Source organism: Mus caroli, chromosome 8 (genome assembly GCF_900094665.2).
Source record: "Mus caroli chromosome 8, CAROLI_EIJ_v1.1, whole genome shotgun sequence".
NCBI lineage: Eukaryota > Metazoa > Chordata > Mammalia > Rodentia > Muridae > Mus > Mus caroli.
The window spans coordinates 79,214,664-79,242,271 of NC_034577.1; the positions used below are offsets into that span (position 1 = coordinate 79,214,664).

At 51.3% G+C, this 27,608-nt stretch overlaps 1 protein-coding gene across 3 annotated transcripts in view; it reads right to left on the reverse strand.

Annotated features, from left to right (window-relative positions):
• The window catches only part of Znf423 (zinc finger protein 423), a 283,320-nt gene that overhangs the window by 5,899 nt on the left and 249,813 nt on the right, over positions 1 to 27,608 (reverse strand). For all 3 annotated transcript variants that reach the window (XM_029480964.1, XM_021169750.1, XM_029480965.1), the window contains 2 exons: positions 20,336 to 20,467; positions 18,808 to 18,923 (listed from right to left, as the gene is read on the reverse strand). In XM_029480964.1, the coding sequence (XP_029336824.1) occupies positions 18,808 to 18,923; positions 20,336 to 20,467 (248 nt within the window). The remainder of the gene's footprint in view (positions 1 to 18,807; positions 18,924 to 20,335; positions 20,468 to 27,608) is intronic.

Consider the following 27,608-nt stretch of genomic DNA (forward strand, 5'->3'; position numbering starts at 1 on the left):
GAGAGAGAGAGAGAGAGAGAGAGAGAGAGAGAGAGAAGACAGACAGACGGAGGGACAAAGAACCAAGGAGTACTTTAGCGAGCAGGATTAATCACTGAAGCATCCCGGAGGTGTGAGTAATGCCGATAAATGCTGTCGTTCACAATGACTGGGGCTGTTTGGCTCTCAGCAGGTCGGACACCACACACCTTGGTAACAGCCAGTCATCTGAACCCTCAAGAGCCCCATAAAGTTCTTGCTACCTCTACCCGTGCTGTACAGGTAAAGACTGAGGTGCAAGGTGCTTTGGGCCCCGTGGTTGAAAATGACCGCACAGGACATTCGCCCATGCACGAGGTGTCTATAAGCCCCCTCTGCACCACTCTGCCTGCGCGATGTGAAAAGTGCAGCATATGCTGGGGGAACAATGAATAATTCAGCCTGGCAGGAGCACAGTGTATGTGCTATGGAGACAAGCCTCCAAAGGAAGGCAGGGGCCTTATTGATGAGGCTCCGTGATGCCAGACGAGGCAGCTTGCCCTTAAATCTGGGCCACTGGGAGCTATCAAAGGTATTTGAGCTGTGGAGTTACATGACGCAAGACAGAGGGAAAGCTCATGCCTCCACCCAAAAGGTGTCTCAGCAGAGGCTCTTCATCTTCCTCCGCTCCCTCTCGTGGCCTCCCTGGTGGCGGCGGCAGCACAGACTGTCACTTGTCTCTCCCTTTGGGGAGGGTGCAGACACAGGCAGCTCGGCTCCTCTTTCTGCTGTGCATCACCTGGGCAGCCCCTCTCTGCTTGTGCACACTTATTTTTAGCAGCGCTTGACAATCGTCCAAGGGTCTAAGACGAACAGATGGCCTGTCTTAAAGGCTCGTATGTTCGCTAGTTTGCACTTCTGACAAACGGTGCGCACACTCGAGAGCACCCCATAAACAGCGCCGAATGAATACTCACAACACAATTTAGCTAATGCACGTCATTAAAATTAGGAGTGAGTGATGGCTGGGGCTCCCTATAAATGCCTGCCAGTGATGTGCTGTGCCCTGGGGAGGGGGGCGGGCCTTAATATACTTATACCCTACTTCCTCCAGCAGCCCCCTTTGTCACCCACTTACCCCCAGGCCAGAGAGAAGTTACCCACTGTGCAAGTGGCATCCACCTTTGGCATCAGGGTTGAGACCAGTAGCCCAATGGCCTGGGACAGAGCCCTAAGGTAGAGGGAAAGTGGAGACCCCCCCCCATAACACATGTGAGGTTTGCTTGTCCCCTCTGCCCAGCCAGCAGCAAGGGGGACCCGGGCATCTGCCACTCCAGAGCAGCAGCAAGTGAGCTTCAAAACGGAGCTGAACCAAGAGAGCTGGGAAGCAGGAATGGGGAGCCCCTAGCCTAGACTTAAGAGGCAGCCTGAGCAAGGTGTTGCCTAGGGGGACACCCGAGAGCAAGAACAGATTCAGGGATCCAAGAAATACCTTGAGAACAAGAGGAAGACGTTCCACCCAGACTCCTAGCTAGTAGTTTCTCCCAGAGGCTGGCCAAGCTTTAGTTCCTGTGTCTACCCTCCTCTCTCCTCCAACTCTTTACCTGTCCCCAGGACACGAAGACTCAAAGCAGGTGGCCTGCTCCACAACCACTTCCAAAGGTGAGAACTGTCTTCTCTGACAGGAAAAGATTGATGAAGATGTGAAAAGACAGAGTCCAGCAGACCCTCCAGGAGGCGGCTCCACGTCCTGTGCTTTAGCAATGAGCCCACCTGAGACCAGGATATCAGGAGGGAGCTCACCCAGTCACCCCTAAAACAAAGACCAGCATTTCCTGCTCAGGGAACCTCAGTCTTAGGGAGAGGTGCCTCATATATGAACGGGCCCAGTTGGTCTGTATGCTCAACATGGAGGGTGAGACTCCAGCCAGCAGCCAAGCTAGGGAAACCAGTAGTTTTATGGCTGCTGTCACAAGCAGAGAGAGGTGCAATACTTTCAAGACTGTTTACAGAACTATCCCTGTGAGGCAACAGGATGCATGCTTGACCCAAGTCCTGAGGTAAATTGGCAAGTGTTTCTCCACTTGTGTAGCGAATATCCACCTCTGTGGACACTGGTCCCTCTTGAGCAGGCTACTGTATAGGCTCACCCTGAACACACCAGCCTGCTTAGACTTTGGCTAACAGTTCTCCAATATGAATTGGGCCTTGGGTGCCTTCCCTCGAAGGGCTCAACTCCGATTCCCTTAAAAGCAGATTCCTCGGGGCAAACATGGAGCAAGCCTGTCTATTACAAAGTCAAGGTAGGAACAGTGCAAAGGCCATAGAGAAATGTGGGGACCAAGAACAAACGGAAACTCAGATCAGACCTGCCGCTGACTGGAGTTTAAGTGTCCCCATGCCATGAGGCACACGCACACATGGAATACACAGGCACAATCGAAGCAGCCTGGAGGTAGTTGTGGGGACTACACTCAGGAAATGCTTTCATCAATAAAGGGGCTAGATCCTAGAAGCTCCAGTCACCAGGATGACTGAGCTCTTTCTGCAGAAGGCCTCCAACACAAGATGGGTGGGGTTGAGAATAAGTGGGGCTCTCACCAGGGCAGAGTGATGGGGCCAGTAGGCCCTCTGTCAGCCTCAAGAGCTCAAGCTTGGTAGGAAAGATGCATAGCTCAGCTCTAGGCGAGGCCGCCGTGCAGACATGTGGGCAGGTAGGGCCACATCTGTAGGCTTTGAAAATTGGAAACGTTTTTTTTTTTCCAAACTCCAAACTTCCTCTGCATTGAAAGCAGCATGATGCAGGGCAACCACATGTCTCAGTTCAGTCAGGCCTGAGGCCTCTAGAGTCTTCCAGCATACTAACTGGGCCAGGGCTCCTAAGGCAGGGCTGTCTGGGGCAATGCTCTATCCACGGCAGATGGCCACAGTACTGTGTAGGGTCATGGGACTTGGCATGGCAAGGCTCTGAAGGTGAGGGTGAAGAATCCAGTTGTGAGGTCACCCTGCTGCTGTATGCTCTGAACTAGGGATGGTTTCAGCTCCTCACTGCCCCTGCCTGGTGCAGCCCCGGGTGTTGCTGAGAGGTCAGCTTGCAAGCTGGGCAGCAGAGAGAAGTCAGCTAACATAAGGGGGAGGGAGCAGCATCCCCTGCCCCACCCCCAATCCAGAATATGCTGGACAGTTGTCGCAAATGTAGTCAGGATCCTTTGAGGACATTACATTAGGTGAAATAAGCTAGCCACAGAAAGATGCATACTGCAGGAGTCTTCTCGTCTGGGGTCCTGAGGGATTCACAGAACAGTACTTTGCTTCCAGGGGTTGGGAGAAGGGGGCAGAGTTTCAGGCTGGGGAGATGAAAGAGTTCTGGGGTTGGAAGAGGTGATGTCTGCACGGTGCTGTATGCATCTCAGGGTCACCGCGCTGTACAGCAGAATGTGGGAGACTCCATGTGACATGAAGGTACCACCTCTGAAAACCAAGCAAGTAGGATAAATGAGAGATGGGTTTGTGCTCTGCACCAAGGGCAGAGACACAGGACCATCCCTGTGCGGTCATCTCATACAGTTGGCTCAGAGGGATACACAGACTGCAGTGGCCTGTGGTAACCCCCAGCTGAGTGAACTGGAGCTGCAGCTCTGAGGACACTACGCCACCTGCCAGCAGTTGTTGGCATTGCCTGCAAGGACTCTCCATGTCCACACTACAGAAAGCCTTCCTTCCACACCAGCAGGACTGACCTTAGCAGTGGTTCGGCCCTCTGACCCAGGCCATCATGGCCACAGAACCCAGGCTGAACCAAGGCTCACTGACAAAAAAAAAACCTACTCTGGGGGTGGGGGCGTGGGGGGGGGTGTAGGTGGGAGAGTCGGTTGCTGAAGGAGGTGTCTGCATTGTCTCAGCACTGAAAACAAGGCAAGGGACAAGCATACCACCGGCCCACCTTAAGAAACATGGGAACAGGGGGCTGGTGAGATGGCTCAGTGGGTAAGAGCACCCGACTGCTCTTCCAAAGGTCCAGAGTTCAAATCCCAGCAACCACATGGTGGCTCACAACCATCCGTAACAAGATCTGGCGTCCTCTTCTGGAGTGTCTGAAGACAGCTACAGTGTACTTACATAGAATAAATAAATAAATCTTAAAAAAAAAAAAAAAGAAACATGGGAACAACCTAGAGAGGGAGAGCCATCTCCTCTTGGCTTATTTCCCACTCTTGGCAAGTTGTCACTACATCCACACAGAATCATCCTACCTCACCAACCAAAATCCAGGGCAACTAGCCAGCAGTGGGATGTGAGACCAGAAAATGAGGGCCATCCTGGAAAATCTAGGTCGCACGGTCACTAATTATCCTGAACACGTATGTTCAGGTCCCTGGACCACTCGGGCGCTCTTACTTTCTGTAAATGATACACGAAAACTTTGATCCAGATCTCTGTCTACTTGCCTCCAAATTCCCACGAAAAAGAACACTTTCCTGCATCTTCAGATTTCCTTGAAAATTATCCCTGCCAACAAAGAGCTGTTCCAGCAGATATGCTGAGGGTGGCGGCCCTCAGAAATATGCCCAGCACCCGCAAATGGCTTCCAGGGACCACGTGGCTCTGCCCCTTGCCCACAGCCCCCCAGGCTGCAGGGGCAGGAGTCTTGAAGATGGTCCTAATTTACTGTGATGAATTGTGGCATGCACCACTGATCCACACTGCAGCTGAGACCCATTACAGCTAATGATAGCCACAGTCCTCGTGAAACATATAGGTGTGTACCCTTGCCAGTCCCAAAGGAGTCACATACCACAAATCGAAGGGCACAGGGTGATCCCTGCCCCCCTCACCCCCTTTCTGAGATGTTGCTTTTACAGACTAGACTACAGCTCAGCGGGAAACCAAGCCATGGCCAGTGTTTCTGCCCACACACCTGTCTAAGCAACACCAAGTGGGTCTGTCCTAGGCTTCCCTTCCACTGTAACAGAGTTCACTGGTTCCACAAGGCAAACCTACAATCATCTGTATTCCTGGACTATTTCATTACACTCAGTGAACCAAAGGAGCATGGCTGAGAGTATGCAGACAGTTTTAAAGTGGAGTGTGAAATTAAGAGCATGGAGTGGGGCTGGAGAGATGGCTCAGTGGCCGAGAGTATTACAGCTCTTGCAGAAGACTTAGGTTCAGTTCCCAGTACCGGCTCACAACCATCTATAAACAGTTCTGGGGGATCCAACACCCTCGTCTGGCTTCCTCTGGCACAGAATGCATAGCACATGGAGAGAAAATATTCTCACACATAGAATCAAAATAAATGAATCTTTTATTTTTATTTTTTTTAAAGAGCATGAGAGGAAGATACTCTAAAAGCTGTATACATGGGGGCTGGAGAGATGGTTCCATGGTAAAGAGTGCATTTTGCTCTTGCAGAGGACCCAGGTTCAATTCCCAGCAGCTATGCTAGGCAGGTCATGGCTACTTATAACTTCAGCTCCAGGGGAATCTGAGCCCTCGGGCCTTGGGCCCTTGTGCACATGCCCACACTGAGACACAAACATAGCAGAACTAAACGTCAATTGTAAATTAAAGCTAATATACGCCCCAAGAAGGTATAGGTGGGTAGATGTGTGCGTAGCTGCTGGATGGACAGATGTGGGGTAGGAGGGTGGATAGAGTGTGCCTCAATGGTGGGAGTAAGAGTGCCAGGGCGAATGGGTGGCTGACAGGTGGGTGGACTGGCCAAAACACCATGAATTCAAACCTGGCTTTGGTCACTTGCTGCCTCTACGAATCTAGGCTTAGAAAGACTATTTCTTGCAAGCCTTGTTTACACATCTGAAAGGTGGGGCTAACTGTATCTACTTTATAGTCTTGTTATGAGGTTTAAAGTAGAAAATATACAAAAGCAGGTGAGATGGCATACAGAATGTCCTGTGTCAGGTGGAGCAGCTGACTGTTGTCATGGAGGACTATAACTTCCGTAAAACCAAATGTGAGTACAAACAAACAAACAAACAAGAAACCCAGTCATGTGGTGTGGTTAAAACACACACACACACCACCACCACCACCACCACCACCACTACCAACAACAACAACATGGGGTGACGGTGGGGGGGGTGTCTGGGTCTAGCACTGACCAGCTCTGTGGCCCCAGGAAGTGAATGAACCTCTGTGTCTTGGTTTATCTTGATAGAGGGATTATGAGGACGAGGCACTTAATGTTTAAAAGTGCTGAGGATAGTGCCTGGCACTTGATAAAACACTAAATAACATTGGGATGATAATATAGGGGAAATTTTCCTGTTCTAAGAGACAGAAATAATTATTTAGCTTCAACAATCTACAAGGTTTACCTCCTGCTCTGTGAGATGTTTGCTGTTACGGTGACAGTGACATTTCCGTGTGTGTCCCCTCACTCCCAAGTGCGTGGAGAGCAAAGGGGGCTTTACTGAGTAAGGCATGCTCCCTGGTCCCACGAAGAACCCCACAAACCTGTCCCCTAAGTTTAGTCTTTTATTTCTTCCTCTTTTACACCGCAGTCCCCACCAATGCCATGATTTATCTGTCTGAGAACAGACTGATCCAAGATTCATTACAACCACATGGCCATGCACTGGCTGTCATATATGAGTCCCTACTATGTGCTGGAAACTGCTCTTCATACATCAGCACCACTTTTCCAACGTCTCCATTTCTCTGATGAAGAAACTGAGGCTTTCCCTCTGTCTTTCAGAGAAGCAGCTCCCTAGGTGGCCAGAGGCAAAGCTTGTTCCTTGCTGTACCTCCGTCCTGTGGTTCCCTGGTGCCACCTAAAGGCCACAGCAACTGTCACCCAGAGCAGGCCTGGACCAACCCTGGCCAGCCAGCTTGATTCTGTGTAAACGTCAGTGGCGGAGTGAGTGCAGCCCGCTCACTATTGACACAGCAAAATTAATTTCTGCCCCCCCAACCCCCCGCCCTCTGCTCCTCCGAGTGTTCACGGGGCTGCTCACTGCTGCTCCTGAAATGCCAACTTGCATTTCTCATCATTAATTTCTTTCTAAATGTCATTAGTAATTGTTCCTGCTGCACCGAAGAGTGCAATCCAAGCTTCCACCAAGAGCACCCTGGTCTCCTCTCTCTACTGGTGGGGGCTGGGGGGGGGGAGGAACTGGGGCCCCTGCTACACCAGAGCCCAGCCTGCTAGCAGGAAGCAGCCAGCCATACTCCCAAGAAGAGGTGGTTTGAGTAAGAGTGGCCCAAGCACACAGAGCCTATCCAGGGTACTAGAGCCATGGTGACCGGCCCAGGAGCTAGGCTGCCTGGGTTTCTGTCTCCACCCCTGCCCTGTGATGCCACAACATTCCACCTGTAAATGGTAGAGGTGACTGTGCAGGTAGCATTGGGAGACAACAATAGGCACAGGCTTCCCACTGAGCTTGGCTTGGGGGGGGGGAATTTCTGATATCCTCATGGCTTCTTGTCTCACACCATCAGGGCTGCAAACAAGTTCAACTCTACCGCTTATAGGTTGTGTGACATGACATTGAATCACTGAATCTAACCTATCGAAACCTAAGCCCAGCACTCAGGAGGCTGAGGCAGGAGGCTGGGAGTTTGCAGTATACCTTGGCTACATAGCAACAGCCTATCTCAACAGAGTCAAAGTGAAATGGTAACATTAATTACCAACTCTGTCCCCCACATTGCCCCCTATCATGTTCTCCTGGGATCTGGATCTCAATAGCGTGTTGTGCAGAAGTAGTAGGAGAATCCTATACCCCAGATCCCGATGATGAGAATCCTAGAGCCTTACAATTATGCCCTGTCCATGTCCTTCCTGTGCATTAAAGACCCTGCTCTCTGTCCATGTGAGGTCCAGCTTTGTAGTATGCAACCCTCTGTGAGCACTGAAGCGACATGTCACCCACCGTCACTGGTTATTGTCACTGTTACTAAGAAACTGAAGGCATTTAGTCCTGCCTGAAATGGCGCCGACGAGGGGCTAGGCTCAAAGCACACACAATGGTCCCAGGCTCAAGGATCCTGGCAGCTCCCCATGCCCATCTGTCATGATGGCACGGTGCCCCAGAAACTTGGTTGGCCCCAGCCCCGGGGCATGAATGGTAGGCTCTAACAGGCAGCCTGAGATTCACTCTGAATGCCATCTTTGCTCAATGCTGGGACTCTGGGGAGGCCCCCAGTCCCCACATGGGCCTCACCAGGGTTCACTGCTCAGCTGGACCAAACCATGGGGCCCAGAGGACAACTAAGCTGGTCACAGGCTTCAGCCACTCTTCCACTGCCCCTCTGTAGTTTTCAGAAATCCTTACACACCTAGGGCTGCAGGAGCAGCCATAGTCTCATGTCCCAGTGGCTAGGCTTGGTGCTGAGCCTACCCTTATAACTGATCTCTGTGGGAGATAAGGCTACCCTCTTACCCCAGCATCCCAAGGAATCTACCTCAGTTCTCACAGCCTTAGAGTGAACTCTTTGACTAGGAGAGCCAGAGAATAACCCTGGGAAGGGCTAGTACCTGCTAGCCCTCAGATCTGTAAGCATTTTACTGGACTAGTTTATAGACACAGACCCACGTCTTGGGCTCCCTAAACATGGGACTGGTGTTCACTTTGGGTTCCTATACATACGGACCCCAACACTGTCACACATCATCCCTCAGTACATGGAGCTACCCAGGGATGACAATGGTGATCAGTGATGAGGTCACACTCTCCTGTGGACAGAGACAGGGTCTAGATCTAAGGTGTCCTAGAGAGTCCTGTGGGGCCCAGCTGTGCAGCTGCCTCTATGGGCTCCAGTTGTCTAATTATTCATCAACTAATTGATTAATCTGTTTTGGCTTTTTGGAGATCTTTCAATCAAAATGCTTGATATAAGAAGTGTTTAATATTTTAGAGTTTTAAATTTTGGAGTATTTGCACATGGTATAATGTTTACCATGTAAGTGGGACTCAAGTCTACAACACAAGATTCATTTGTATTTTGTGTACACACTGAAGGAAAATTTATCTAATATTTAAAATAATTTCCTACCTAAAACGTATCACTTTGAGTTTTACTCTTGTGATATCATGCTGGCTCGCAGAAAGACTGAAACTTTAGAGCTCTTCAGGTTTCATACTTTTAGATTAGAGCTGTGCAGTTTTGCCTGAGGGACCGAGGCAATTGTGTGATCCTGTATGAAACTCCTGCACTCCACACTCTTGAAAGAAAGGCCTGGTCCTTCTAGTGCACTGTTCCTTCCATACAGCAGGTACATAGCTCTAGGCCTTTGTGTGTCTCCATTGCCTGTACACATCTGGCACATAGTAGGTACTCAGCAAACACTGAGGTCACACTGAGCGCATACATGTATCACTAACTGACTGAATTAATTAGTTCAGGGCACCCAGACTATGTTTGGGGTGTGGATAACAGTTAACACTGGACAGTACTTAAGGGCTTGGTACGGAAGTCTTTGAGGGCAACACTACCTTCAGACCCTCCACATTCCACAAGGAAAAAACTGTAATCCCGGAGTTTCTGAGGCTCCAGGGTAGCAGGGCTGATATTCAAAGGCAGGTTAGGCTGCAAGGGTAGGCAGATATGGGCAATGCTAGGTTCTTCCTGCCCTAGTGAGAACACAACAGCCTCGTTGGGAAATTCACTAATACTTATCCCAAGAGTCCTGGCTTTCAAAGGCTTCAATTCTTGAGAACAACAACCCAAGGCAGCAGGACCAGTACTTGTCAGAAGTGGTGGCAGTGCCCAGCAGGGTGAAATGTCTCTGCTAACCTCAGAGAGGGGTGGTTCCAGGAGGCTAGAAGCCAGCTTGGCTCTCAGGCTCCAAGGCTCCTGGCCTCATGAGTGATCAATGCCTGTGCTAGCAACAGATTTAAACTCCCAGGAGCCACTGGGGTATCCCATATCCCAGTCCCACCCAAGACCAAACTGTTCCTTCTCTGGTGGTAAGGTGCCAAGGGCTGGGCCATCTTTAAAGCAGAAAGGAGGAAGCCAAGCTATTCACAGAAAGAACAGCTAAAGAGTCAAATGCTAAGCATGTGCCTACAGCGCTTTTACTTTTTAATTATTATTAGTTATAATTGTCTGGCTGATCTGACAGCAGCCGCACAAAGAAGAAAGGAAACCAGCTCCCCGATTACCCATCTTATCAAGACCAGGGGTTCCGATAGTGGGCTGAGCACCTGCAAATTGTATTCCAGCCCCCTTCCCTGCCATTTTTTGTTCTTTCCCTGCTTGTGTTCTCTTTCTACTTTCCAAGTGCTCAAACATACAGTAAAATATATAGGAGAAAGCAAGGGATGAATGAAAAGATGATGGGTGAGTGTGCAGATTGATGGTAGGTGTGTGAATTGATGGGTGAGTTGATGGATGGGTGGTACAGTGGGTGGATGCATGGGCAGAAGGAAGAATTGTGAATGGATGGGTAAGGAGTAGGTGGATATGGGGTGGCTAGACAGGCAAATGGATGGATTGTGGTAGAAGGGTTGGTGGATGGACAATAGGTGAATAAATGAGTATGTGATAGGTGCATAGGATGAGTTGATGGGTAGACGCGTGGGAGATGGGTAGGGGATGGATAGGTGTATGGGTGGATGGATGGATCGATGGATGGGTAAGTGAGTGGATGGATAGGTAGATGGTAGGTGGATAGATGGATGGAAAGATGAATGAATGGGTGGGTGGATGGAATGTTGGATGGTAGGTGGATGGATGGGTGAGTGAATGGATGGATATATGGATGAATGAGTGAGTAGGTAGGTATGTAATAGGTAGATGGAAAGAGAGAAGGAGGAAAGAAGAGAGGGAGGGAGGGAAAGTGGATGAATGGATCCATGGATGAATTAATGGATAGGTGGGTATGTGGTAGGCAGACAAATGGATGGATAGGTAGATGATGGGTGAAGCAGATAGGAAGATGAATATGTGGTGAGGGAATAAGCAGGGTAGAGGAATGAATAGAGGGAGGGATGATAGGGAGATTAATATATGGATAGCCAGATAGTAAATCTACTGAAGGATGGATGGAGAGAGGAGATGGGTAGGAAGATGACTAGAAAGTGGGTTGATGGGTGGATGCATGGGTGGGTGAATGGCAGAAATCTTCATCCTCCAAAATCTCACATTTGCATGGGAAACCAGGAATATACAGATTATATCTAACTCATATTGGTAAAGGGGTCTAAAGCTAAACCAAGGACGGGAAAGGCCAGAGGAAGGATAAGGGAGAGCATCCCAGAGATGGGGCCACTTGACCAGTGTTCCAGCAGAAAGATGAGCAGCTGCCTCACACAACAGTCTCCATTTCAGGTCTGGGATGGTGTGGTGGTTTGAATATGCTTGGCCCAGGGAGTAGGACTATTAGGAGGTGTGGCCTTGTTAGAGAAAGTGTGTCACTGTGGGGGTGGGCTTGGAGGCCATCCTCTTAGCTGCCTGGAAGCTAGACTTCTCCTGTTTGCCTTCAGAACAAGATGGACAACCTCAGCTCATCCAGCACCATGCCTGCTTAGACGCTGCCATGCTCCCACCTTGATGACAATCGACTGAACTTCTGAACCTCCAAACCAGCTCCAATTACATGCGGTCCCTTATAAAAGTTGCCTCGGCCACAGTGTCTCTTCACAGCAATGAAACCATAACTAAGACAGAAGTAATGCTTTCTTATCCACACCACCCAATTGTTCAGCCTGAACTTTTCCTGCACACATATGCACACACAGAGACACACAGACACACAAACCTTCACCCTACCTCTGTCGTAATACAATTCATGATTTCACTGACTTCCTATATCTTCCCGTAGAATGTTACCTGTGAGAATGAAGTCCTTGCCTGTGCCTCAGCTTCACCTGAGATGTCACCTGAAATGTCACCAGGTTGTGAGTGTGTGATAAATGTATCATGAAAATGGGGGGAGGGACTGGGCAAGAGAGGTCCCAGAAAAACTCAGACCACACCCCTGGGTCACAGGCACCTCCCCCTGGCTGGGCACCAGGATGCAGCCTGGCAGGGCCGGGCTCTCACCATCAGAGTACTCCGGGTTGCTTGTTAGAGCACCAGCTCTGCTTTTAATCAATTGTAATCATTTAGCTGGAAGCGGCATGATTAGGCACACACAAGCAAACAGCGTGAAATAATCCTTTAAACAGGCCTGCTCAGTGCTGTGCTGGCCGCTTGGCCGCCGTGGGCCAGCTCAGAATCGGAGTCACTTCCTGCAGTCCCCACCCCACCCCTGCTTTGTCACTGAGGGCCTGAGAGTCCAGGACATGGAACAGGTCCACAGTCCCCCCTCTGCCCAGCCCACCAAGGAGGAGTGTTTGTACCCCTGTGGACAGAACACCTGTGTGGATGCCTGTGTGCTTATGTGCACAAGTGCGCATGTCAGGAACTTGCAAGTGCTCAGGCAGGCTCTCCCCATCAGCTCAGAGATGCTAGAGAGTTACTTAGGAAGAAAAGGACATATACAGCTCTAGGGCTCCACCCCTACCGTGACATGACCACACAAGTCTTGGGCACCATAACAAGTTGGAAAAGCAGCAGCAGGAAGCAGGAGGTCACTGGATTCACCATGGCTGGAGCTCTCCCCTCTTCTCCACAGCCCAGCCTTAACAGCACCCACCCTGTGGTTCCTCTGCAGGCCTCCAGCCAGTGCTTGCCTGCTTGCCTGCCTGCCTGCCAGGACTGGCTCCCAGCAGGGCAGCAGCAGCTTTTCCACCTGGCTCACCTAGGAGCACTTCCTTTTCATCCCCTGTTCCTGCCACTCCTGTTACCTGCTTGGCCCAACTACTAAAATAGTTTCTGGGTCCCCTGACAACAAGGCTTTTTATAGTTCAGCACTGCAGGCCTCATTTAAATCTATTAGCTCATATAAATGGCAATTTATTTAAACTTTGGAGGGTTTCTGTTTGCCTCGGTGGCAAAGATGACTGGGTTTTGCATGGGGCCCTGGAACTCTGTCATTTACTTGTGACCTTAGACAACCCCCCCCCACAAACCTCTCAGAGCCTCAGTTTCCATTTCTGTACATAGAGATGGAGCGACTGTCTCGAGGCTGTGCTGGCATAAACTATACCAATCACTAGAAACAGGGTGGGGCCGTGGCAGAAATGAAGCAAGAGAATGTCAGCCCTGTTCTTCACTTCACTTCAGGGATGTGTCCACCTTCAGAGCCCAGCTCTGGAGGCCTAGGTAGCAGTGCGCTGGCCCTGGGCATCCCTGGGTGAAGAACAGAAGGCAGAGAAAGCCTGAAGAGGGAGAAGGATAGGCCATCCACACTCTGTTGGTGGAAAGAGAGGTGCCCATGGGGATGTGGAGACAGCTGGGCTGGGCGAGCAGTGTCTGCTGTCCCTTCCTTTAGGTTGGCGAACTCTGGCAAGGGGCCGACAGGGCCCCAGGCCTTCATCTGCTGAGGCCTGCGGCTGAAAAACACAAGGCCAACAGCCCTGGCATTTTCCAAGTGTCTTAGTCCCTAATCATATCTCCATCCTGCCCTCCTGAACCAGTAAAAAGGCCGGGGTCACAGGACACAGAGGCAGGGGGGCCTGGGGCCATGTCCCTCCCAACTCATCTCAACGTTTCACTTCAGGTCCCAGCATGGCTGTCTGGTGTTGACAGCATCCAGGCCAGCACGGATGCCTCAGACAGAAGTTCTCTGGGTACTGCTTTGTTCCAGCTCAGAAAATAAAACTCCTAGAGGGAGGGAACTTTACAAACCCATAAGACACTCAAATTGCTTAATAGGAAACTGCAGAAAACAATGGCTGTACTACTGACCACATGTTTCTTTCCTGCACCCACAACATGCTAAGGACCTTTCTGGCATTTCTATGGAGAAGAACCACAGATAAGGAAGCCAACAACCACTGACTGTACAATACAACCACAAAGAAAGGACAGGGCAGTTGCAGAGAAGACGGAGGCCTACCACATTTAGTGATACTTGACTTCTGGGGACAGTACCCCAGGAACCCAATGTCATCTCCTTATGGCTTCCAGAAGCTATGGACATCATTACACATTCAGTCCCCTGCACGAGGTAGCTCTTCACAGAGGAGGGAATCGGGAGTAGCCAATGATTAAACTCCATGCCTTTTCCCAAAGCTTGGGGCCCATGAAGCATGCTGGGAAGGCTCTTCACCCCCAGAGTTGCAAACACTTGGGGGACAATGGACTTTCTGGAAGCTCCACGAGGTCAGCCTGGGTCTCCAAACCCAACATTAGGCCTGAGGACACAGGTGCTCGGTGTGTTACCTCGGGGAGGTTTCACAAGTCCTGCTTGGTCCCTCCTGTTGTTGGCCCACCTGCGGGCAATGACACTGTGGTCTGCTTTCTGAACTGAAACATTTTTTTTGCTTTTCCTAAAATGTCATGTCAGAATGCACATGGCGAGTCCTTCCGAATCTAACCTTCCTGCTTGGCACGGGAAATCCTTCTGGGTCCTTTCAGCATCCGTAGACACTGTTCAGCAAGTGTCACCCTCTCCCTGGGAGTGAATGGAACCTTCCGCTGAGGGGCCACTGCTGGCATAGGCATGCGGGTCTCAACTCCCCTCTCTCTGTACAAGCGCCCTGGGTTGGATTATGGGTAATGGCGGCTGTGCACTTAACTTTCTTTTTGTCACGAGGCTCTGCCATGCTGACCTCCCTCAGCAGGATGCCCGAGCTCCAGGTTTTTGGTGCCCTGGCCCCAGACAGGCTCAGCTTTCTGCATTTGTCTAGCTTTAGCCACTCTGGTGCTGTGGGTGACATCGCTCTGTGGCTTTCTCTGCTCCTTCCTGTCACAACTGACATTCATCTTCTCTGGGAGGCATGCGTGTCAAAAGTTTTTGCTCATTTTGTTGAGTTTTAGAAGTCACTCCACATTTACACAAACCTTTACTGGGCATGTGATGGGAAGGAGCCTCCTCCCTGCTGGTTCGCTCAATAGCGTCTTCCCAAAGCGTAACTCCAAACTTTGAATTGAGGATGTAAGTCAACCTTTCCCCCTGCTTGAGTTCCTACCACAGTGGAAATCAGGCTGAATCTCCACAGCCCTACAGATGTTGCTGGGTTCCGTGTTCCATCTGCTTCTTCCCGCCCACCAGTCCCTGCTCTTTGCCCCAGCTATATACCTACTCGTGCCGGCCACAGGCTCTTTGCACACACAGCTCTCTGCTACAGAATCCTGGCAGCTCACTATCTGAGCTTTAGCCCTAGACTGGGTACTGGGTGTACACTGGCCCTGTACACAAGCAGCAGATGAGCAGCGACTTTAGTTCCTGCTCATGATCTCAGGCATGCATAAACTCACATAGTTTTATCTCCAGAGTCCCTTGAATCAACCTCATGGATGAACACAGGTTTAAATAAGACTTGCCTCTCCCTCATTCTGGCAACAGTACTTTTACTGCACCCGCTCTTTAGAGGCAGACATAGAAGAGGCCCGCAGGCTTCCCATCTAGTCATCCCTCTAGTCCACAGCAGAACTCTGCAGAGCTGGAATAAACTCAATCCTAGGCTGTACACCTCCCCAAGCTCCCTTAGGTCACCGTGCATGTGCCCACCAACATGAGCTTCATACAGCTTCCTGACGCAACACTGTATGACACATGGTAGGTAAGGTAGTTAAGGCCCAGCAAGGGCAGGCACCCTGGCTGACCTCACTGCTGCCCTGGCTGACCTCACTGCCCTTCCGCGGCACCCAGGAGAAACCCCAGCATTGTTTTCTTCATGCAAACAAGACAATCCAGACCAGCTTCAATTAATGGCAGTGAAATCGTGGGGCCTGAAAACCCTCCTCAAACCCAGAAAATTGCTATTCAAGTTCCTTAACAAAAGCCATTATTTGCATAGATTTAGTGTTGTTACACTTCCCATTTAAATGGTCTGTAATTAAAATAATTAATCACAGAAAATAGTGGCTTGTTAAGGCTATAATTTAGTGAGGTTCTTTTACTTGAGGATCCCATTCAAAGGTTATCGGGGTGACCAGGGAACTGGTGGCTTCTAGGGTTTTCCTTTTTGGTAGGGCTGGAGATGGGTCCCAGGGCCCGTGCATGCTAGGAAACATTGTACCACTGAGCTACACCCTCAGCTTTTAAGTTCTCTTTATTTTAAGGCAAGGTCTAAGTTGCCTGGGCTGGGCTTGGACTTTTGATCTTCCTACCTCAGCCTCCTAAATAATAGGATTACAGGCTTGGTTACTCTGGGGTTGGTTCATAGCCCAAGGTTAGGCAGAGGCAAAGTGAGGCACAGTTGTCTTACCCTAGTTTCTCAATACTGATACATTCAGGAAGCCAAGCCAGTCCCTATGCTGTCTCGCTCAGGTCAGAGAAACAGGGTCAGAGAGTCTCTTCTTTCAGAGAGAAACTTGTTTGTTTATTATGTATCTCTCTCCCTCCACATTGTGGTGTATGTGTGAGAGAGAGAGACAGAGACAGAGTGAGACAGAGAGAGAGACAAAGTGAGAGACAGAGAGAGAGAGATATGGAGCACGCATGTCATGGCACATGTGCGTGTGTAAAGGTCAGAGGGCAAACCTGGGTGTTTGTCCTCCCCTTTCACATTGAGACAGGGTCTTTTCATTGAGTATTGTTGCAGACACCAGGCTAGCTCTCCCACTGCTGTGTACACCAGGCTGGCCATCCCCAGAGCTTCCAGGGATTCTGCCATCCCACAGCAGAGGCAACAGGATTGTAGGTACTCGCTATAGCACTTGGCTTTACAAGAGTTTGGGGAATTGTAACTCAGAGCTTCATGCATATGCAGCAAGCACTTTACCCACTGACCCACATCTCCCAAGTCCTCGGGGAGACATCTTAAAGCCAACAAGAAGAGACCAGTTGTTCCCTGCCATGGTGTCTGGGACAATGGAAGAGGGCAAAGCCAGGAGCGAGAGAGGCAGCCTGTTAGGAAACTGATTTAACACACTAACAGTGGTGTATACACACTCAGGTGTTTTTAAGCAGCCTGTCCTGTTGCTTCATCCCTTGGGTGACCCTGGTCTACTCTGGCTGATCGGTGGGTCACACAAGTAAGGCAGGTGGGAGAAAGGGCATGTGCCACCAGGCAGGCAAGGCAGCTCCCACACAGCCCAATGGGAGCTGGTTAGCAGCTCTGGCCCTGGGTACTGGCTCCTTACTGTCCTCAGCACAGAGAACAGAGACCCACTAGACTCCTGAGCCCCCTACTTATGATGCTATCCTGGAAGTGAAGCCCCTCTCTGGCCTGTTCTGTTTAACTCAATGCCTAACCCATCCACACTGGAGAGAGACAGAAGGCCATGAGCAATGTGAGAATATACGGGAGCTAGAGGGCTTGCCCCAAAGCAAAGAAACCTCCAAGGCCTGGTCTCTCAGCCAGAGCTGAGCTCAAGCAGGACCCAGGCAGCAGATGGCAGATCCCCTCGGTACCCTTCCTGGGCCCATTTTCAGCAACTATGGAGATAGGGTGAGGTAAAGCCTCCAGAAAACTCATCCTGCCTGCACCAGGCACTGCTATGGCCAGGAAAGGGATGGGTGACTGTCAGCCTCATGCTGGGTGGCTGGAAGGCTACTGGGTGTAGGCACAGCACTGCCCAGGTGTGAGATGAGGTCTGCCCTGCAGATTAATACATCCTGTGAAGATACACGATGTATCTGTGGGGATCTTGTTACATGCTGGCTCCCCCCTACCCTCCCCCCCCCCCACTCCCGTACTTTCTGGCAGAGGGTGGGGATACAGTGAGCAGCCTTAACTTCCCAACCTATGCATTCAGACACTGAGGCTCCTTCCCACCCCTAGGAAGCCAAGCATGGAGGGATGGCGTGTGGCTTGCTCTGAGGATCCTGTGTGGGAGAAGCTGACTGCATCTCTTCCCAGTGGAAGCTGGAAGAGCTGATGCACTCATCTCTCCTCCCTCCCTCCTTCCCCTCCTTGCATGGTGACCATGGAAACATAGATGGGCATGGACCCTCTGTGGGCACAGGTCACCGAATATCATGAACTCTGCCTGGATCTGCCACAGGAACGACAAATAAGCCTTTGTTCCTGGCTACGGTAATCTCAAGAATACCGCTGCTGCAACCTCCCCTCCCCACTGTGGCTGGGAGCAGTGGCTTCCCGGTGGGCAGCGCTTCTGAGCATCTGTGTGGCTTGGTTCCAGTTAAGGGGAGTGTGATCTCTGGGACTGCAGTGCTGAGCTGTGTGTGTCTGCCACCCCTCTGTGCGTGCACTGCCAGTGTCTGATGCTGCATGGGTGGGAGGAACTCTCCCTTATGTAGTGATGCTATTACATGGTGTGACCTTTGTGCGAGCACAAAGGGTGTGTCTAGTGGGCATGTGGACTCTTCATTGTTACTAAGAATTCCCTGGCAATGTCAGTGCAACAGAAAGCTCCGGATCCAGACCCAGATCTACAGAAAGTCAGTACCAAGTAAGAAGAGAAAGAGCCCCGTGGGACTGGAGGGCAGGGCTGCAGATGTCTATCCAGTGGTCCCCTGCATGAGGATCCCTTGGGAGGATCAAGTAAACTGGTGGAGAAAGACCTCTGTGGCAACCTGAGGCTCACACTGGCCTCAGTACCGATTGCCTTTCCTCTGAGCTGGAACCAACAGACATCCACTAGTGTCTATTCCAATTATCTGGGAAGAGCTGGATTCAGGCTGTGTGGGCCACATAGGCCAGCAGGCACAAAGTCAAACCCAGCCAAAAACTACCGGATGATCTGAGTGGGGAGCCTAGTGGGGAATCCACTAGGAAGCAGGGGTGGGGGGTATGAGCTAGAGTCTCCTGCTCATAGGCTCAGCCCCCTCCTGTAGGCTTTCTCAGGAATGCACAGGCTAGTATACACAATGCCAGCCAGCCGAGAGTGTAGCCTCTGGTGCATGGGGGCTGACACACTCACCTGCAACTCTGTCTGGAAGAAAAACTTCTGTGGGCACTGCGAGCAGTCGTAGATTTTGTCCTCCTGCCCGTGCACGGCGAAGATATGCTGTTGCAGCTTGTTGGCCTGGACGAAGACTGTATACACAGACACCGCAGTTAGAGGCCAGCCTCACTCAGCCCCACCACTTCCCCCAAGTAGGGATCACCCAGGCCTAGGTGTGGTTGGCCAAGGACTGCTTCTGGGAGCAGAGTCCCTATCAGAGGTCTCTGAACTAGATAAACTAAACCCTGCCCCATAACAGCGGTGCAACCTTGGGACAGACAGTTAAGCTCTCTGAGCTTTGTATCTTCCTTTAAACACTGTGGCTCATTATAGCAAACCTCGCTGGATGTCTAGGAGGATCATATGTGTAAATATAAGCAAGGTACTTTAAAAAATGAAGTAGCTCATGGTTAGGCCAGGGAAAGTACCCTCCACCAGCCAACTGCCTTCACTCTGCAATGTAGTCACTGCCATTACCCCATCTGACAGAAGAAAATCAACATTAAATGACTTGCCCAAGATCCCACTGCAAGTGGGTTGCAGAGATAAGACTAGAATTAGGTCAGCACAGCATAGTGCCTGGTACCAAGAGGTTAGTCAATGACATGAATCAGTGCTCCTGTCGTCAGGGATACTGTCTGCATCCTTGCATGTGATGCTAACAGATGGGCAGGGGATCCTGAGTTGGGGGAGGGAGGGGAAGGACCAGGGTGGGTGTTTCAGGGAGGCTGGGACCCCAGAGACATGTGCATACACATGTGTGTCATGAGCAGGTCATAACACTGGCTTCCTCTCCCCGTGACAGCAGTCCCCATGACAGCCCAGCCCTGGGCACATCCAGGAGATGACCCAAAGCAGCTGTGTGTCTGGGAGGCAAGCACTTCAGAGATAGTCTCCTGCCAGGCACCCTCCCTGGGGTGGGCTTCCCACAGAGGTAGACAGCAGATGTCGGGGAGGCCGGGAGAGCCCGGCTCCCTGTGCACACCGGCTGCCATCTGGGCAACAGGAGGGGGCCAGCAAAGCCCCCGAGATATGCCTCGGGCCGGGACAGCCACTCACTTGCTGGGGCTGGCAGCCAGCCTAGGGGCTGGAGACCTGGCCAACAAAGCTGCCCTCAAGCTGCTTGGCGGAAGCCTGGCTGGGACATGGAGCTCAAAGGCTGGGAGTGGGTAGGGTGAGGGGAGTGTACAGAGGCATCCCACTGATGCTGGATGGAGCTCATGACTCTGTGGAGCTTGGAGGATCCCAGGAAGGGCAGACAGCAGGAGAGAAGCTGTGGCAGGAGTGAGCATTTGCTCAGCCACAATAGGAGGAGGAACAGGAAGAGTGTCACCCAAGGTGACCCAAAAGGAAGGGAAAGGCAGGCTATGGGACAGGTCTGCATGATGGGAGACAGGACTTCAAAGGGGATGAATGGGGGCTGAGAGGCAGGGTTCCAGCTGTGATACAGGGCAGGCTCCTCCCACCCCCATGCATTCTTGCCATGCCAGCACGGGTACCTTACCTGTGAAGCAGACAGGGCACTTGAAGGTACCACCCATGCCCTCGAAGCTGTGCTCAATGAGGTGGCAGAGGAGCTTGGCTGGGGAGTCGAACATCTGGTTGCACAGTTTACACTCATGGTTAATGCCTTCCTCTGCAAAGGAAAGTGACAACTTCAGTGATGCTCACGCAGGAGTAACCAGAGCTAACACACCCTGTATTAGTCCCAGAACACCTCACACTATCCCTAGGATACCCCCACACCAGCTGTGGGTCACCCTGCACCAGGGCATCCCTGATCACTGGAACTGAAGCTGATACAGGGAACCACAGACACGAGTCGCAGCTCTGCTCTGGACAGCCTAGCCCTGACGCTTGTAGCAGCTGGTTTTGGTTTCTCCTTCTGGTCATAAGCCATGTTCGACAGCTTGAGTTCTGAGAGCCCATGGAAAGGGGGCCATACTTCATACTAGATGGTTAAAGGGAGTAGCCTGGGTCTTTTTAAAATCCAATTGAATATTCATGGGTGTGTGATATGCCAGGGATTGACTGAAATGAGCTTAGGCATTCTTTGGAGAACGAAATGGATAATGTCTTCACTCCAGTGGGGATGGGGATGGGGACAGCATGGAGCACCAATCAGCTGGTGAGCTGGGTGTGAGGGTTGCTCAAAAAGGGAGTGGCCAGAGAATGGCTGGGTGGGAGAAGGTGGAGAAGTAGGATCCTAGAGGAAGTTGCAGCGAGCAAGCTGTCTCTTGTGGGAACGTTTGCCTAGGCTGTGAGTCACAGAGAAGGGCAGACTCCTTGATCAGCTTCCTACCGGAACAAATGTTCCCACCCTGGAACTGCTTCAACACCTGAGCCTTCGCTCAATTATGCCCAGAGAGCAGAATGATCCAAGGATCATGTCTGCTCACTTGCTGGGTTTGAGGTTCAACAACCTTGCCCAGAATCAAAATCTGGGTTCAAATTCTGCCTCGGTCCCCCTCCCCAGCTGCACACTGTAGAATGTAGACAGCCTGAGTCAGTGCTCCTCCTCTGTGACAGGGGGGAGTCTCTTGCTTTCAGCCCACAGTCAGAGATGGTGTGGGCACCCCCTTTCTTGAGTATCCCATCAGCCAGAGTAGGTGTCCTCTCTCAGAAGCACTCAGTGTCATCCTTCCTCTTATGGTCAAGATGCGAATTAATGAGTTAATTCATATAAAGCAGGATACAGCACACAGCAAGTGCTCAATTAGTGTTTACTGCTGTGCATGGCTGTTTTGGCAAAAAATGCAATCTGGGACAGCCAAGGACACAGCCCTCCCCTTGGCTCCCCGGGGAAGCAGGCTCACCAAAGGTGCCAGGTGCTCTGATTTGCCCTCAAAGGCAAGAATTAGGTAGCAGAGGGGCTCTGCTGGTGGCAAGCCACAGACACAGATGGGCTGAGCCTCCTGGCGAGTCCCTGGGTCCCCAGGCCCTGGCAGGAATGCTGGGACAGCAGGCTCTCATTCCCTGGCCCAGCTCATCCCCCACACTCCAGGCACCCCCACCGCTGAATTGCACACTCTATGTGCAGGTGGGCCTGCCCCACATAGCCCAGTGGCTGGAATCTGCCGGGTTTTTGTCATGTCCCTAGAGCCCCAGCAACTAGGCCACGTGCACCCGGCAGAAATGCGGGCAGATCTTTCCTTTACACTGGTGGAAAAGAGACTCATTGACAAGTTTGGGGACATGGGGCAGGCTCAGCACGCTCGCCACAAAGGCCCTGCACACCTCCTCCACTTCCCATGGGAGGCGCTCATTGTAATTAGAGATGACTTCCAGTGTGGGGGCTGCCTCTAAAGACCCCCCAACATGCCCTGCACTCCTCCCCACTACACCAACAATGCTTCTCAGAGGCTGGTGCATGGGATGAATTCATGCATGCAGGACAGGATGAGAACCACCCTTCTGTGTGGCTTTCCTGTGGCAATGTGGACTCTCCTGATGCTCCGTTCACAACTGAGACAGAGGTAAAAAACGAGAGGTTTCTATGGGGGTTTACTACAGCAGTCTTAGAAGCAGTACTGCTGACTAGGAAATGGGATTTCCAGGAAGAAGAAACGGGTTCAGAGAATGAGGTCACTTGCTAAGATTGGGGTGTTGCTCTGTGCAGGATACAAAGCCCAATCACACGTGTGTGGCTCGCTCTCACCCCCACCTCATCCACAAGCAGCTTCTCAGTGTTCCAGTCCCAGCACCACTGCGGCTGCAGGCGGGCAAGGATGCTGCCTTGCTGTCCTGCAGCTCCCAAAGCACAGGCCACCTATAGCGGGGCTTCTCAGAAGCAGTCCTGAGAAGAGGTGTCCAGCTGGGGCTCTGCAGCTGTCTGGCTAGAGCTGGCTCTGCAGCAGGGCTGAGGAATGGCTGACTGCTCTGACTCCAAACAGCCTTTCAGCACTTGGCTGTGACTGGGGCTGTGCTGTCTGATATACAAACACTGAGAGGACAAAGACGGGGCTCCTGCAACTTATAAATCAGAGAAATCATGTCTGACAGTCACTTTCCGATCCATGAGCGCCGAGCAATTCATCAGCTGCTCCCCTCTGATTCACGGAGGCAGCTCCGCCCAGCGCCCGCGTTCATAAATATGTGCACAGTCAGGCGGCCCTGAGCCACCAGCCACTTGCGGGGGCCTAAACGGCTGACAAATCACAGCCCAAACCTGTGTCAAAGTGAGGTTCTGGGCTAATTAGATCAAAAGCCCAGCAGACAGACAACTGCCTGTCTGGGACCCTTTCCTCTATGTCTCCCAAGTGCTTAAAAGAGTCAGACCTGGGGAAGGGGGTGGAGGGATAGAACACACACAGAAAGTCCAAGTCTGAAGGGACAACAAAGGGCCTAGGGGCTCCTGCAGACCTAGGAACATCTTTCCCTCAGCTTGGCCTTTGATTTGCCAGTCTTCACAGATCGGGCTCCTCCTTATGGCAGGGTGGGCTGCACTCCCTGGGGTACCCATCAAGTGCACCTCTGCCTAGAAAGGCAGCCCGGAAACGGGGGGGGGGGGGGGGGGGGGGGGGGGGGGGGGCCAGGAGGCAGTTAGGAGGACTAACTGTCCTAGTTAGTGTGACAAACGTTGCTGGCTGGCGTGTGTGTGTGTGTGTGTGTGTGTGTGTGTGTGTGTGTGTGTGCATGTGTGGTGCATATGACCCACACTGTCAGCAAGCCCAGTACACCCAGCCGCCATTGCTCTCACCCCGAGGTTCCAACAGCCTCTCCTGTCCCAAGACAGCGGCATCCTCTGAGAATCACTTTTGTGAGTTATATAAGATTGTGCAGTGCTTGCCACACCTCAGAGCAGAATGACAAAGCTGTCTGGGAGCTCCCGGGGCCTCTCCGCCCCAGTGTGGGAGCTGGGGGACTTTGTGAGTTAAGACTCACGATCCTTTCTATTCTTTTTTTTTTTTTATAGCACATGACAGGCATCCATGAGAGAGACCTGCACACCTCAAGTGAGTTACACAGCCCTGCTCGTTTGTAAAGTGAAATGCAGATCTCGCCCTGAAATTCAGATCTGCCTCCTGCTCCCCGTGAGTCATGCTAGCACGGGGAATCTATTGATTTAGTGCGATATTTTAAAAAGTGAAAATAAGCCGGGACATGGTGGTATACACCTGAATCCCAGCTCTCAGGAGGACTGCTTATGAGGTCAAGGCCACCCTGGGCTACATACTGAATTCAAGGCCAGCAAGGGCTACATATCAAAAGCCTGTCTCTAAGACATACATACATACATACAAACATACATACAAACATACATACATGCATACATACAAACATACATGCATACATACAAACATACATACATACATAAATACAAACATACATACATACATACATACATACATACATACATACATACAAATAAAGACACAACATGCCAGCCAATCAAGGCATCAAGAAGGAAGCTTCCAGATCCCCCATTTTCCTTTCCCCTCCTCTGCTCTGGAATAATAAGGGTTAATTTTACACTCCATTTCTCAAAAAAAATAATAGGATGTGCTTTTGCTTAAAACCAAGTCAGCTCACTGGAACCTTTCAGGCTGAAACTGTGTCACCCAAAAGAAGAGCTGAGGGCTTTGTGGAAGAGCATCGTGCAGAGATGATAGCTCCCTGTAATGTCCTCGGCAACGACTTTTGTCTCCAAAAGCATTTGATCCCTGGCAGACACATACTTATTTCCATACAGGTCTTGGGGGAAGCTAGGAGGAGAGAGAGCCGATTCAGAACCCTGAAGGTGAGACTCCAGTGGGTCCCGCTGATGTCAAAGGCAGGCCAAGCACACACTCAGAGGCCATAATTTGCTGCCTGGGAGGGAGAAGCAGCAGGCTGTGGAGGGAGTGGACAGGGCATTGTTCTTGGAGTCCGCGGACTGCTCCAGACATATTGCCTGATCTGGATCTGATGGCAGAGACTTCATTGAGGAAGCTACTCTGTTATCATTAATGCGTGTCCCTCTCTAGCAAGGGGGATCGGTGACTGCTACTTGTGTCGACAGGAGGCACAACTAGTCACTTATATCAGGGAGTGATGATAAAGGACATGCAAGCCGGAACCAGAAACACTTGGTCTAGGGCGCCAGGGCCAGCGTCATTTGCTGTGCACATTTGTGTAACTCACTTAACCTCTTTATGCTTATGTCTCAGCTAGAAATTGGAAAAAATAATCATGTTTTTTGCAGGGCAGGCAAGCAGGACTGGTTTTGCCACAAGACTTCTGCTCTCATTGAAGCTCCTCCCAGATGTCCTTAACTTCTGCTTCTCATTGCCCTCAGGTAGACCTCTGTGAAGAGGTCTCAGGGGACACCTCTCACGAAACCAGGGCAGTCTGTATCCCTCTAATCCTTCCCTGCCTTGGGGGTGCTCACTGGATGCTGGGCCACAGGGAACTTACAGGGCGGTGCCTGACAGCTTGCACTGACACAGGTCAGAACAATGCAGGCAGTGCCTGGAACGTCAGGGACAGTGCTGGGAAATGCTGGTGACATTTCATCACATGTCTGTGGGCACTCACAACCACACTGATCTCATATTTAATTTTTGGATCCTCTCAGAACCATGGCTGTTTCATGGCTCCCTCAACTGACCCAAGAGGAGAGGGGACTTGAGAGAGGTGGCCCTCTCCAAAGACTACATAGAACATGCATCCCTCTTCCTCTTGGAGCCCAGGAGCCTTAGAAAACATAAGACAATGATACAAGACATGAGGACCAGAGCTAGTAAGACACCCCATGTTCCTGAATCATTTTTTGTGGTAGGCTGACAGAGACACTCAGATCCAAGGCCAAGCAAAGGCCCAGGGCCCTCCCTCCAGTGCCTAGGACAACCAAAAGAGGTGCCATGCCACCAATTAAGCACAGGCAGATCCAAGTATGACCATGGACCACTGAAACAGGCCCGATCCTCAGAACCCTCACTAGAGCAGGGTGCCAGGTCAAACGGCCCATTTCAAGTGAGCTCTGCATAGCCTTGACCCTCATCCCAGATGCCAGGTCTTTGGGGACACTTAAAAGGAGGGTTAAGGGGGCAGATAGAAGGAAGACTGCTGCCACAACTTTCCACGTTTGAGTTAGATGGGCCCCTTGCTAGCACTAACTCAGGCTTGGCAAGAGGGCTGGAAACTTCTTTGAGTGAGGGAAGGACAGTGACATCGAGAACAGTGCCAGGCTGTGGCATCATCCTTGGGACAGAGCTGCTACAAATAGAAAAAATGCAAGGAAATGTGGTCCTTAAAGCCATCACTTATCCAAGAGCCCCAGGGCTTACTACATAGTGCAAGGCATGAGCCCACAGTCTGAGTCTACAGCCTGCCCCAAACAGCAGGTCAAGAGAAGGCCCTAGAATTCACAGCCCAGACACAGACACTCTCCATACCTCCACTCACAGAGACAAGGGGAGAAAGGGTGCTTCAGTCTGGCAAGCAACTTGGGAGGCAAGAGATGTGTGTAGTGGGGAGACCCAGGAAAGGACACCCTCCCCCACACTTCCCAACAAACAGCAAGTAGACTCAGAACAGGAAACCAGAAGTGGCTAATGGAGTCAGTCCTTTGTTGCCAGCCAGGAACAAAGACTACTGGGTAGAAGACAAGAGGGCAGGTGGGTGTGGCTGCAAACATGGCCCTGGAAGTGAAGGTGGGGTGAGAGGTGATAACAGTGGGATCTCAGAGAGGACAAAGGTCAAAGGAAAACTTTAGCAAGGTCTATAGGAGGTCTTCATAGGTGGCAGAACTGGCATGCAGGCACACACAGAGTGGTGAATTGGACCAGAGCACCGCCTAGTCCACACACACTCCCCCCCATGTCATGTGTCGCTGACCAACAGTCCCAGGGAGCAGAATCTCAAGCTCAGCTTCAGACCCAAGGCAAAGTGTCCTGCTGTTTGGGGCTAGTACTAAGATTTGATAACCGCTGATATGGCCAAGAGATTACTAGCCAGACCAGAGGACAAGACACAGCCCTGGGAAGGGCAGGAAGTTATCTTTTGTGTGTTTTGCTCATACCAGCTAATGTGGGGAACCATTTTCTGCAGGAAGAGATACTGGAAACCCCCCACACAGGTGACCACGGCTCCCCCAAGCCTTTGTCATCAACAATGCCCTGCACTAGTCCTTGGTGGTGTGTGCCCCTTGACACTCCATACCAGTCAGGAAGGCTCAGTGGCTACTTCAAGGCCCCACTGCCACCACCACCGCCACCCCCACCCCCACCTTGGGTTCACAGTCTCCTAATTAATCCTGAAGGATGGGCTGTACCCCTCATCTGCCCCAGGGGCACCCTCCCAGGCCTGTCTGGCCAGGAGGGACCCATCATCATACAGTCCCCCGATGTTTCAGGAGGCCCTATAAATGAGCTCTGGCAGCCTGAACCGGGGCCCCACAGGGACCCAGAGCCTCTTCAAAACAGAGCCCTGACAATTAGGCAGTCTGAGTTTTGAAAGGCCTGGGATTGATGGCGTGGACAGTAAAAATATCACCTGGGGAGCTGGGTGTAGTCCTTGGAGGGTTGCCTGAGGTCAGTTGCTATGGTAACGGAGAATGAGCTCAACCTTGTAACTGACCCTTATCTTTTTTTGATCTGTGGGCCACTTGGGGCCAAGGCTTGAAATCAACTGGAAAATAATCCGGTCACATATCAGAAGGAAAACTATTTATACTTATTTACCCAGGTACCCAGTCACACACACACCCCATTCCCTTAGATAGGGAGGCTGAGTCTGTAATGAGCTGATGACGTGGCGGCACCAATACTCATGGAGGCTCTGTGATGCAGGAAGAA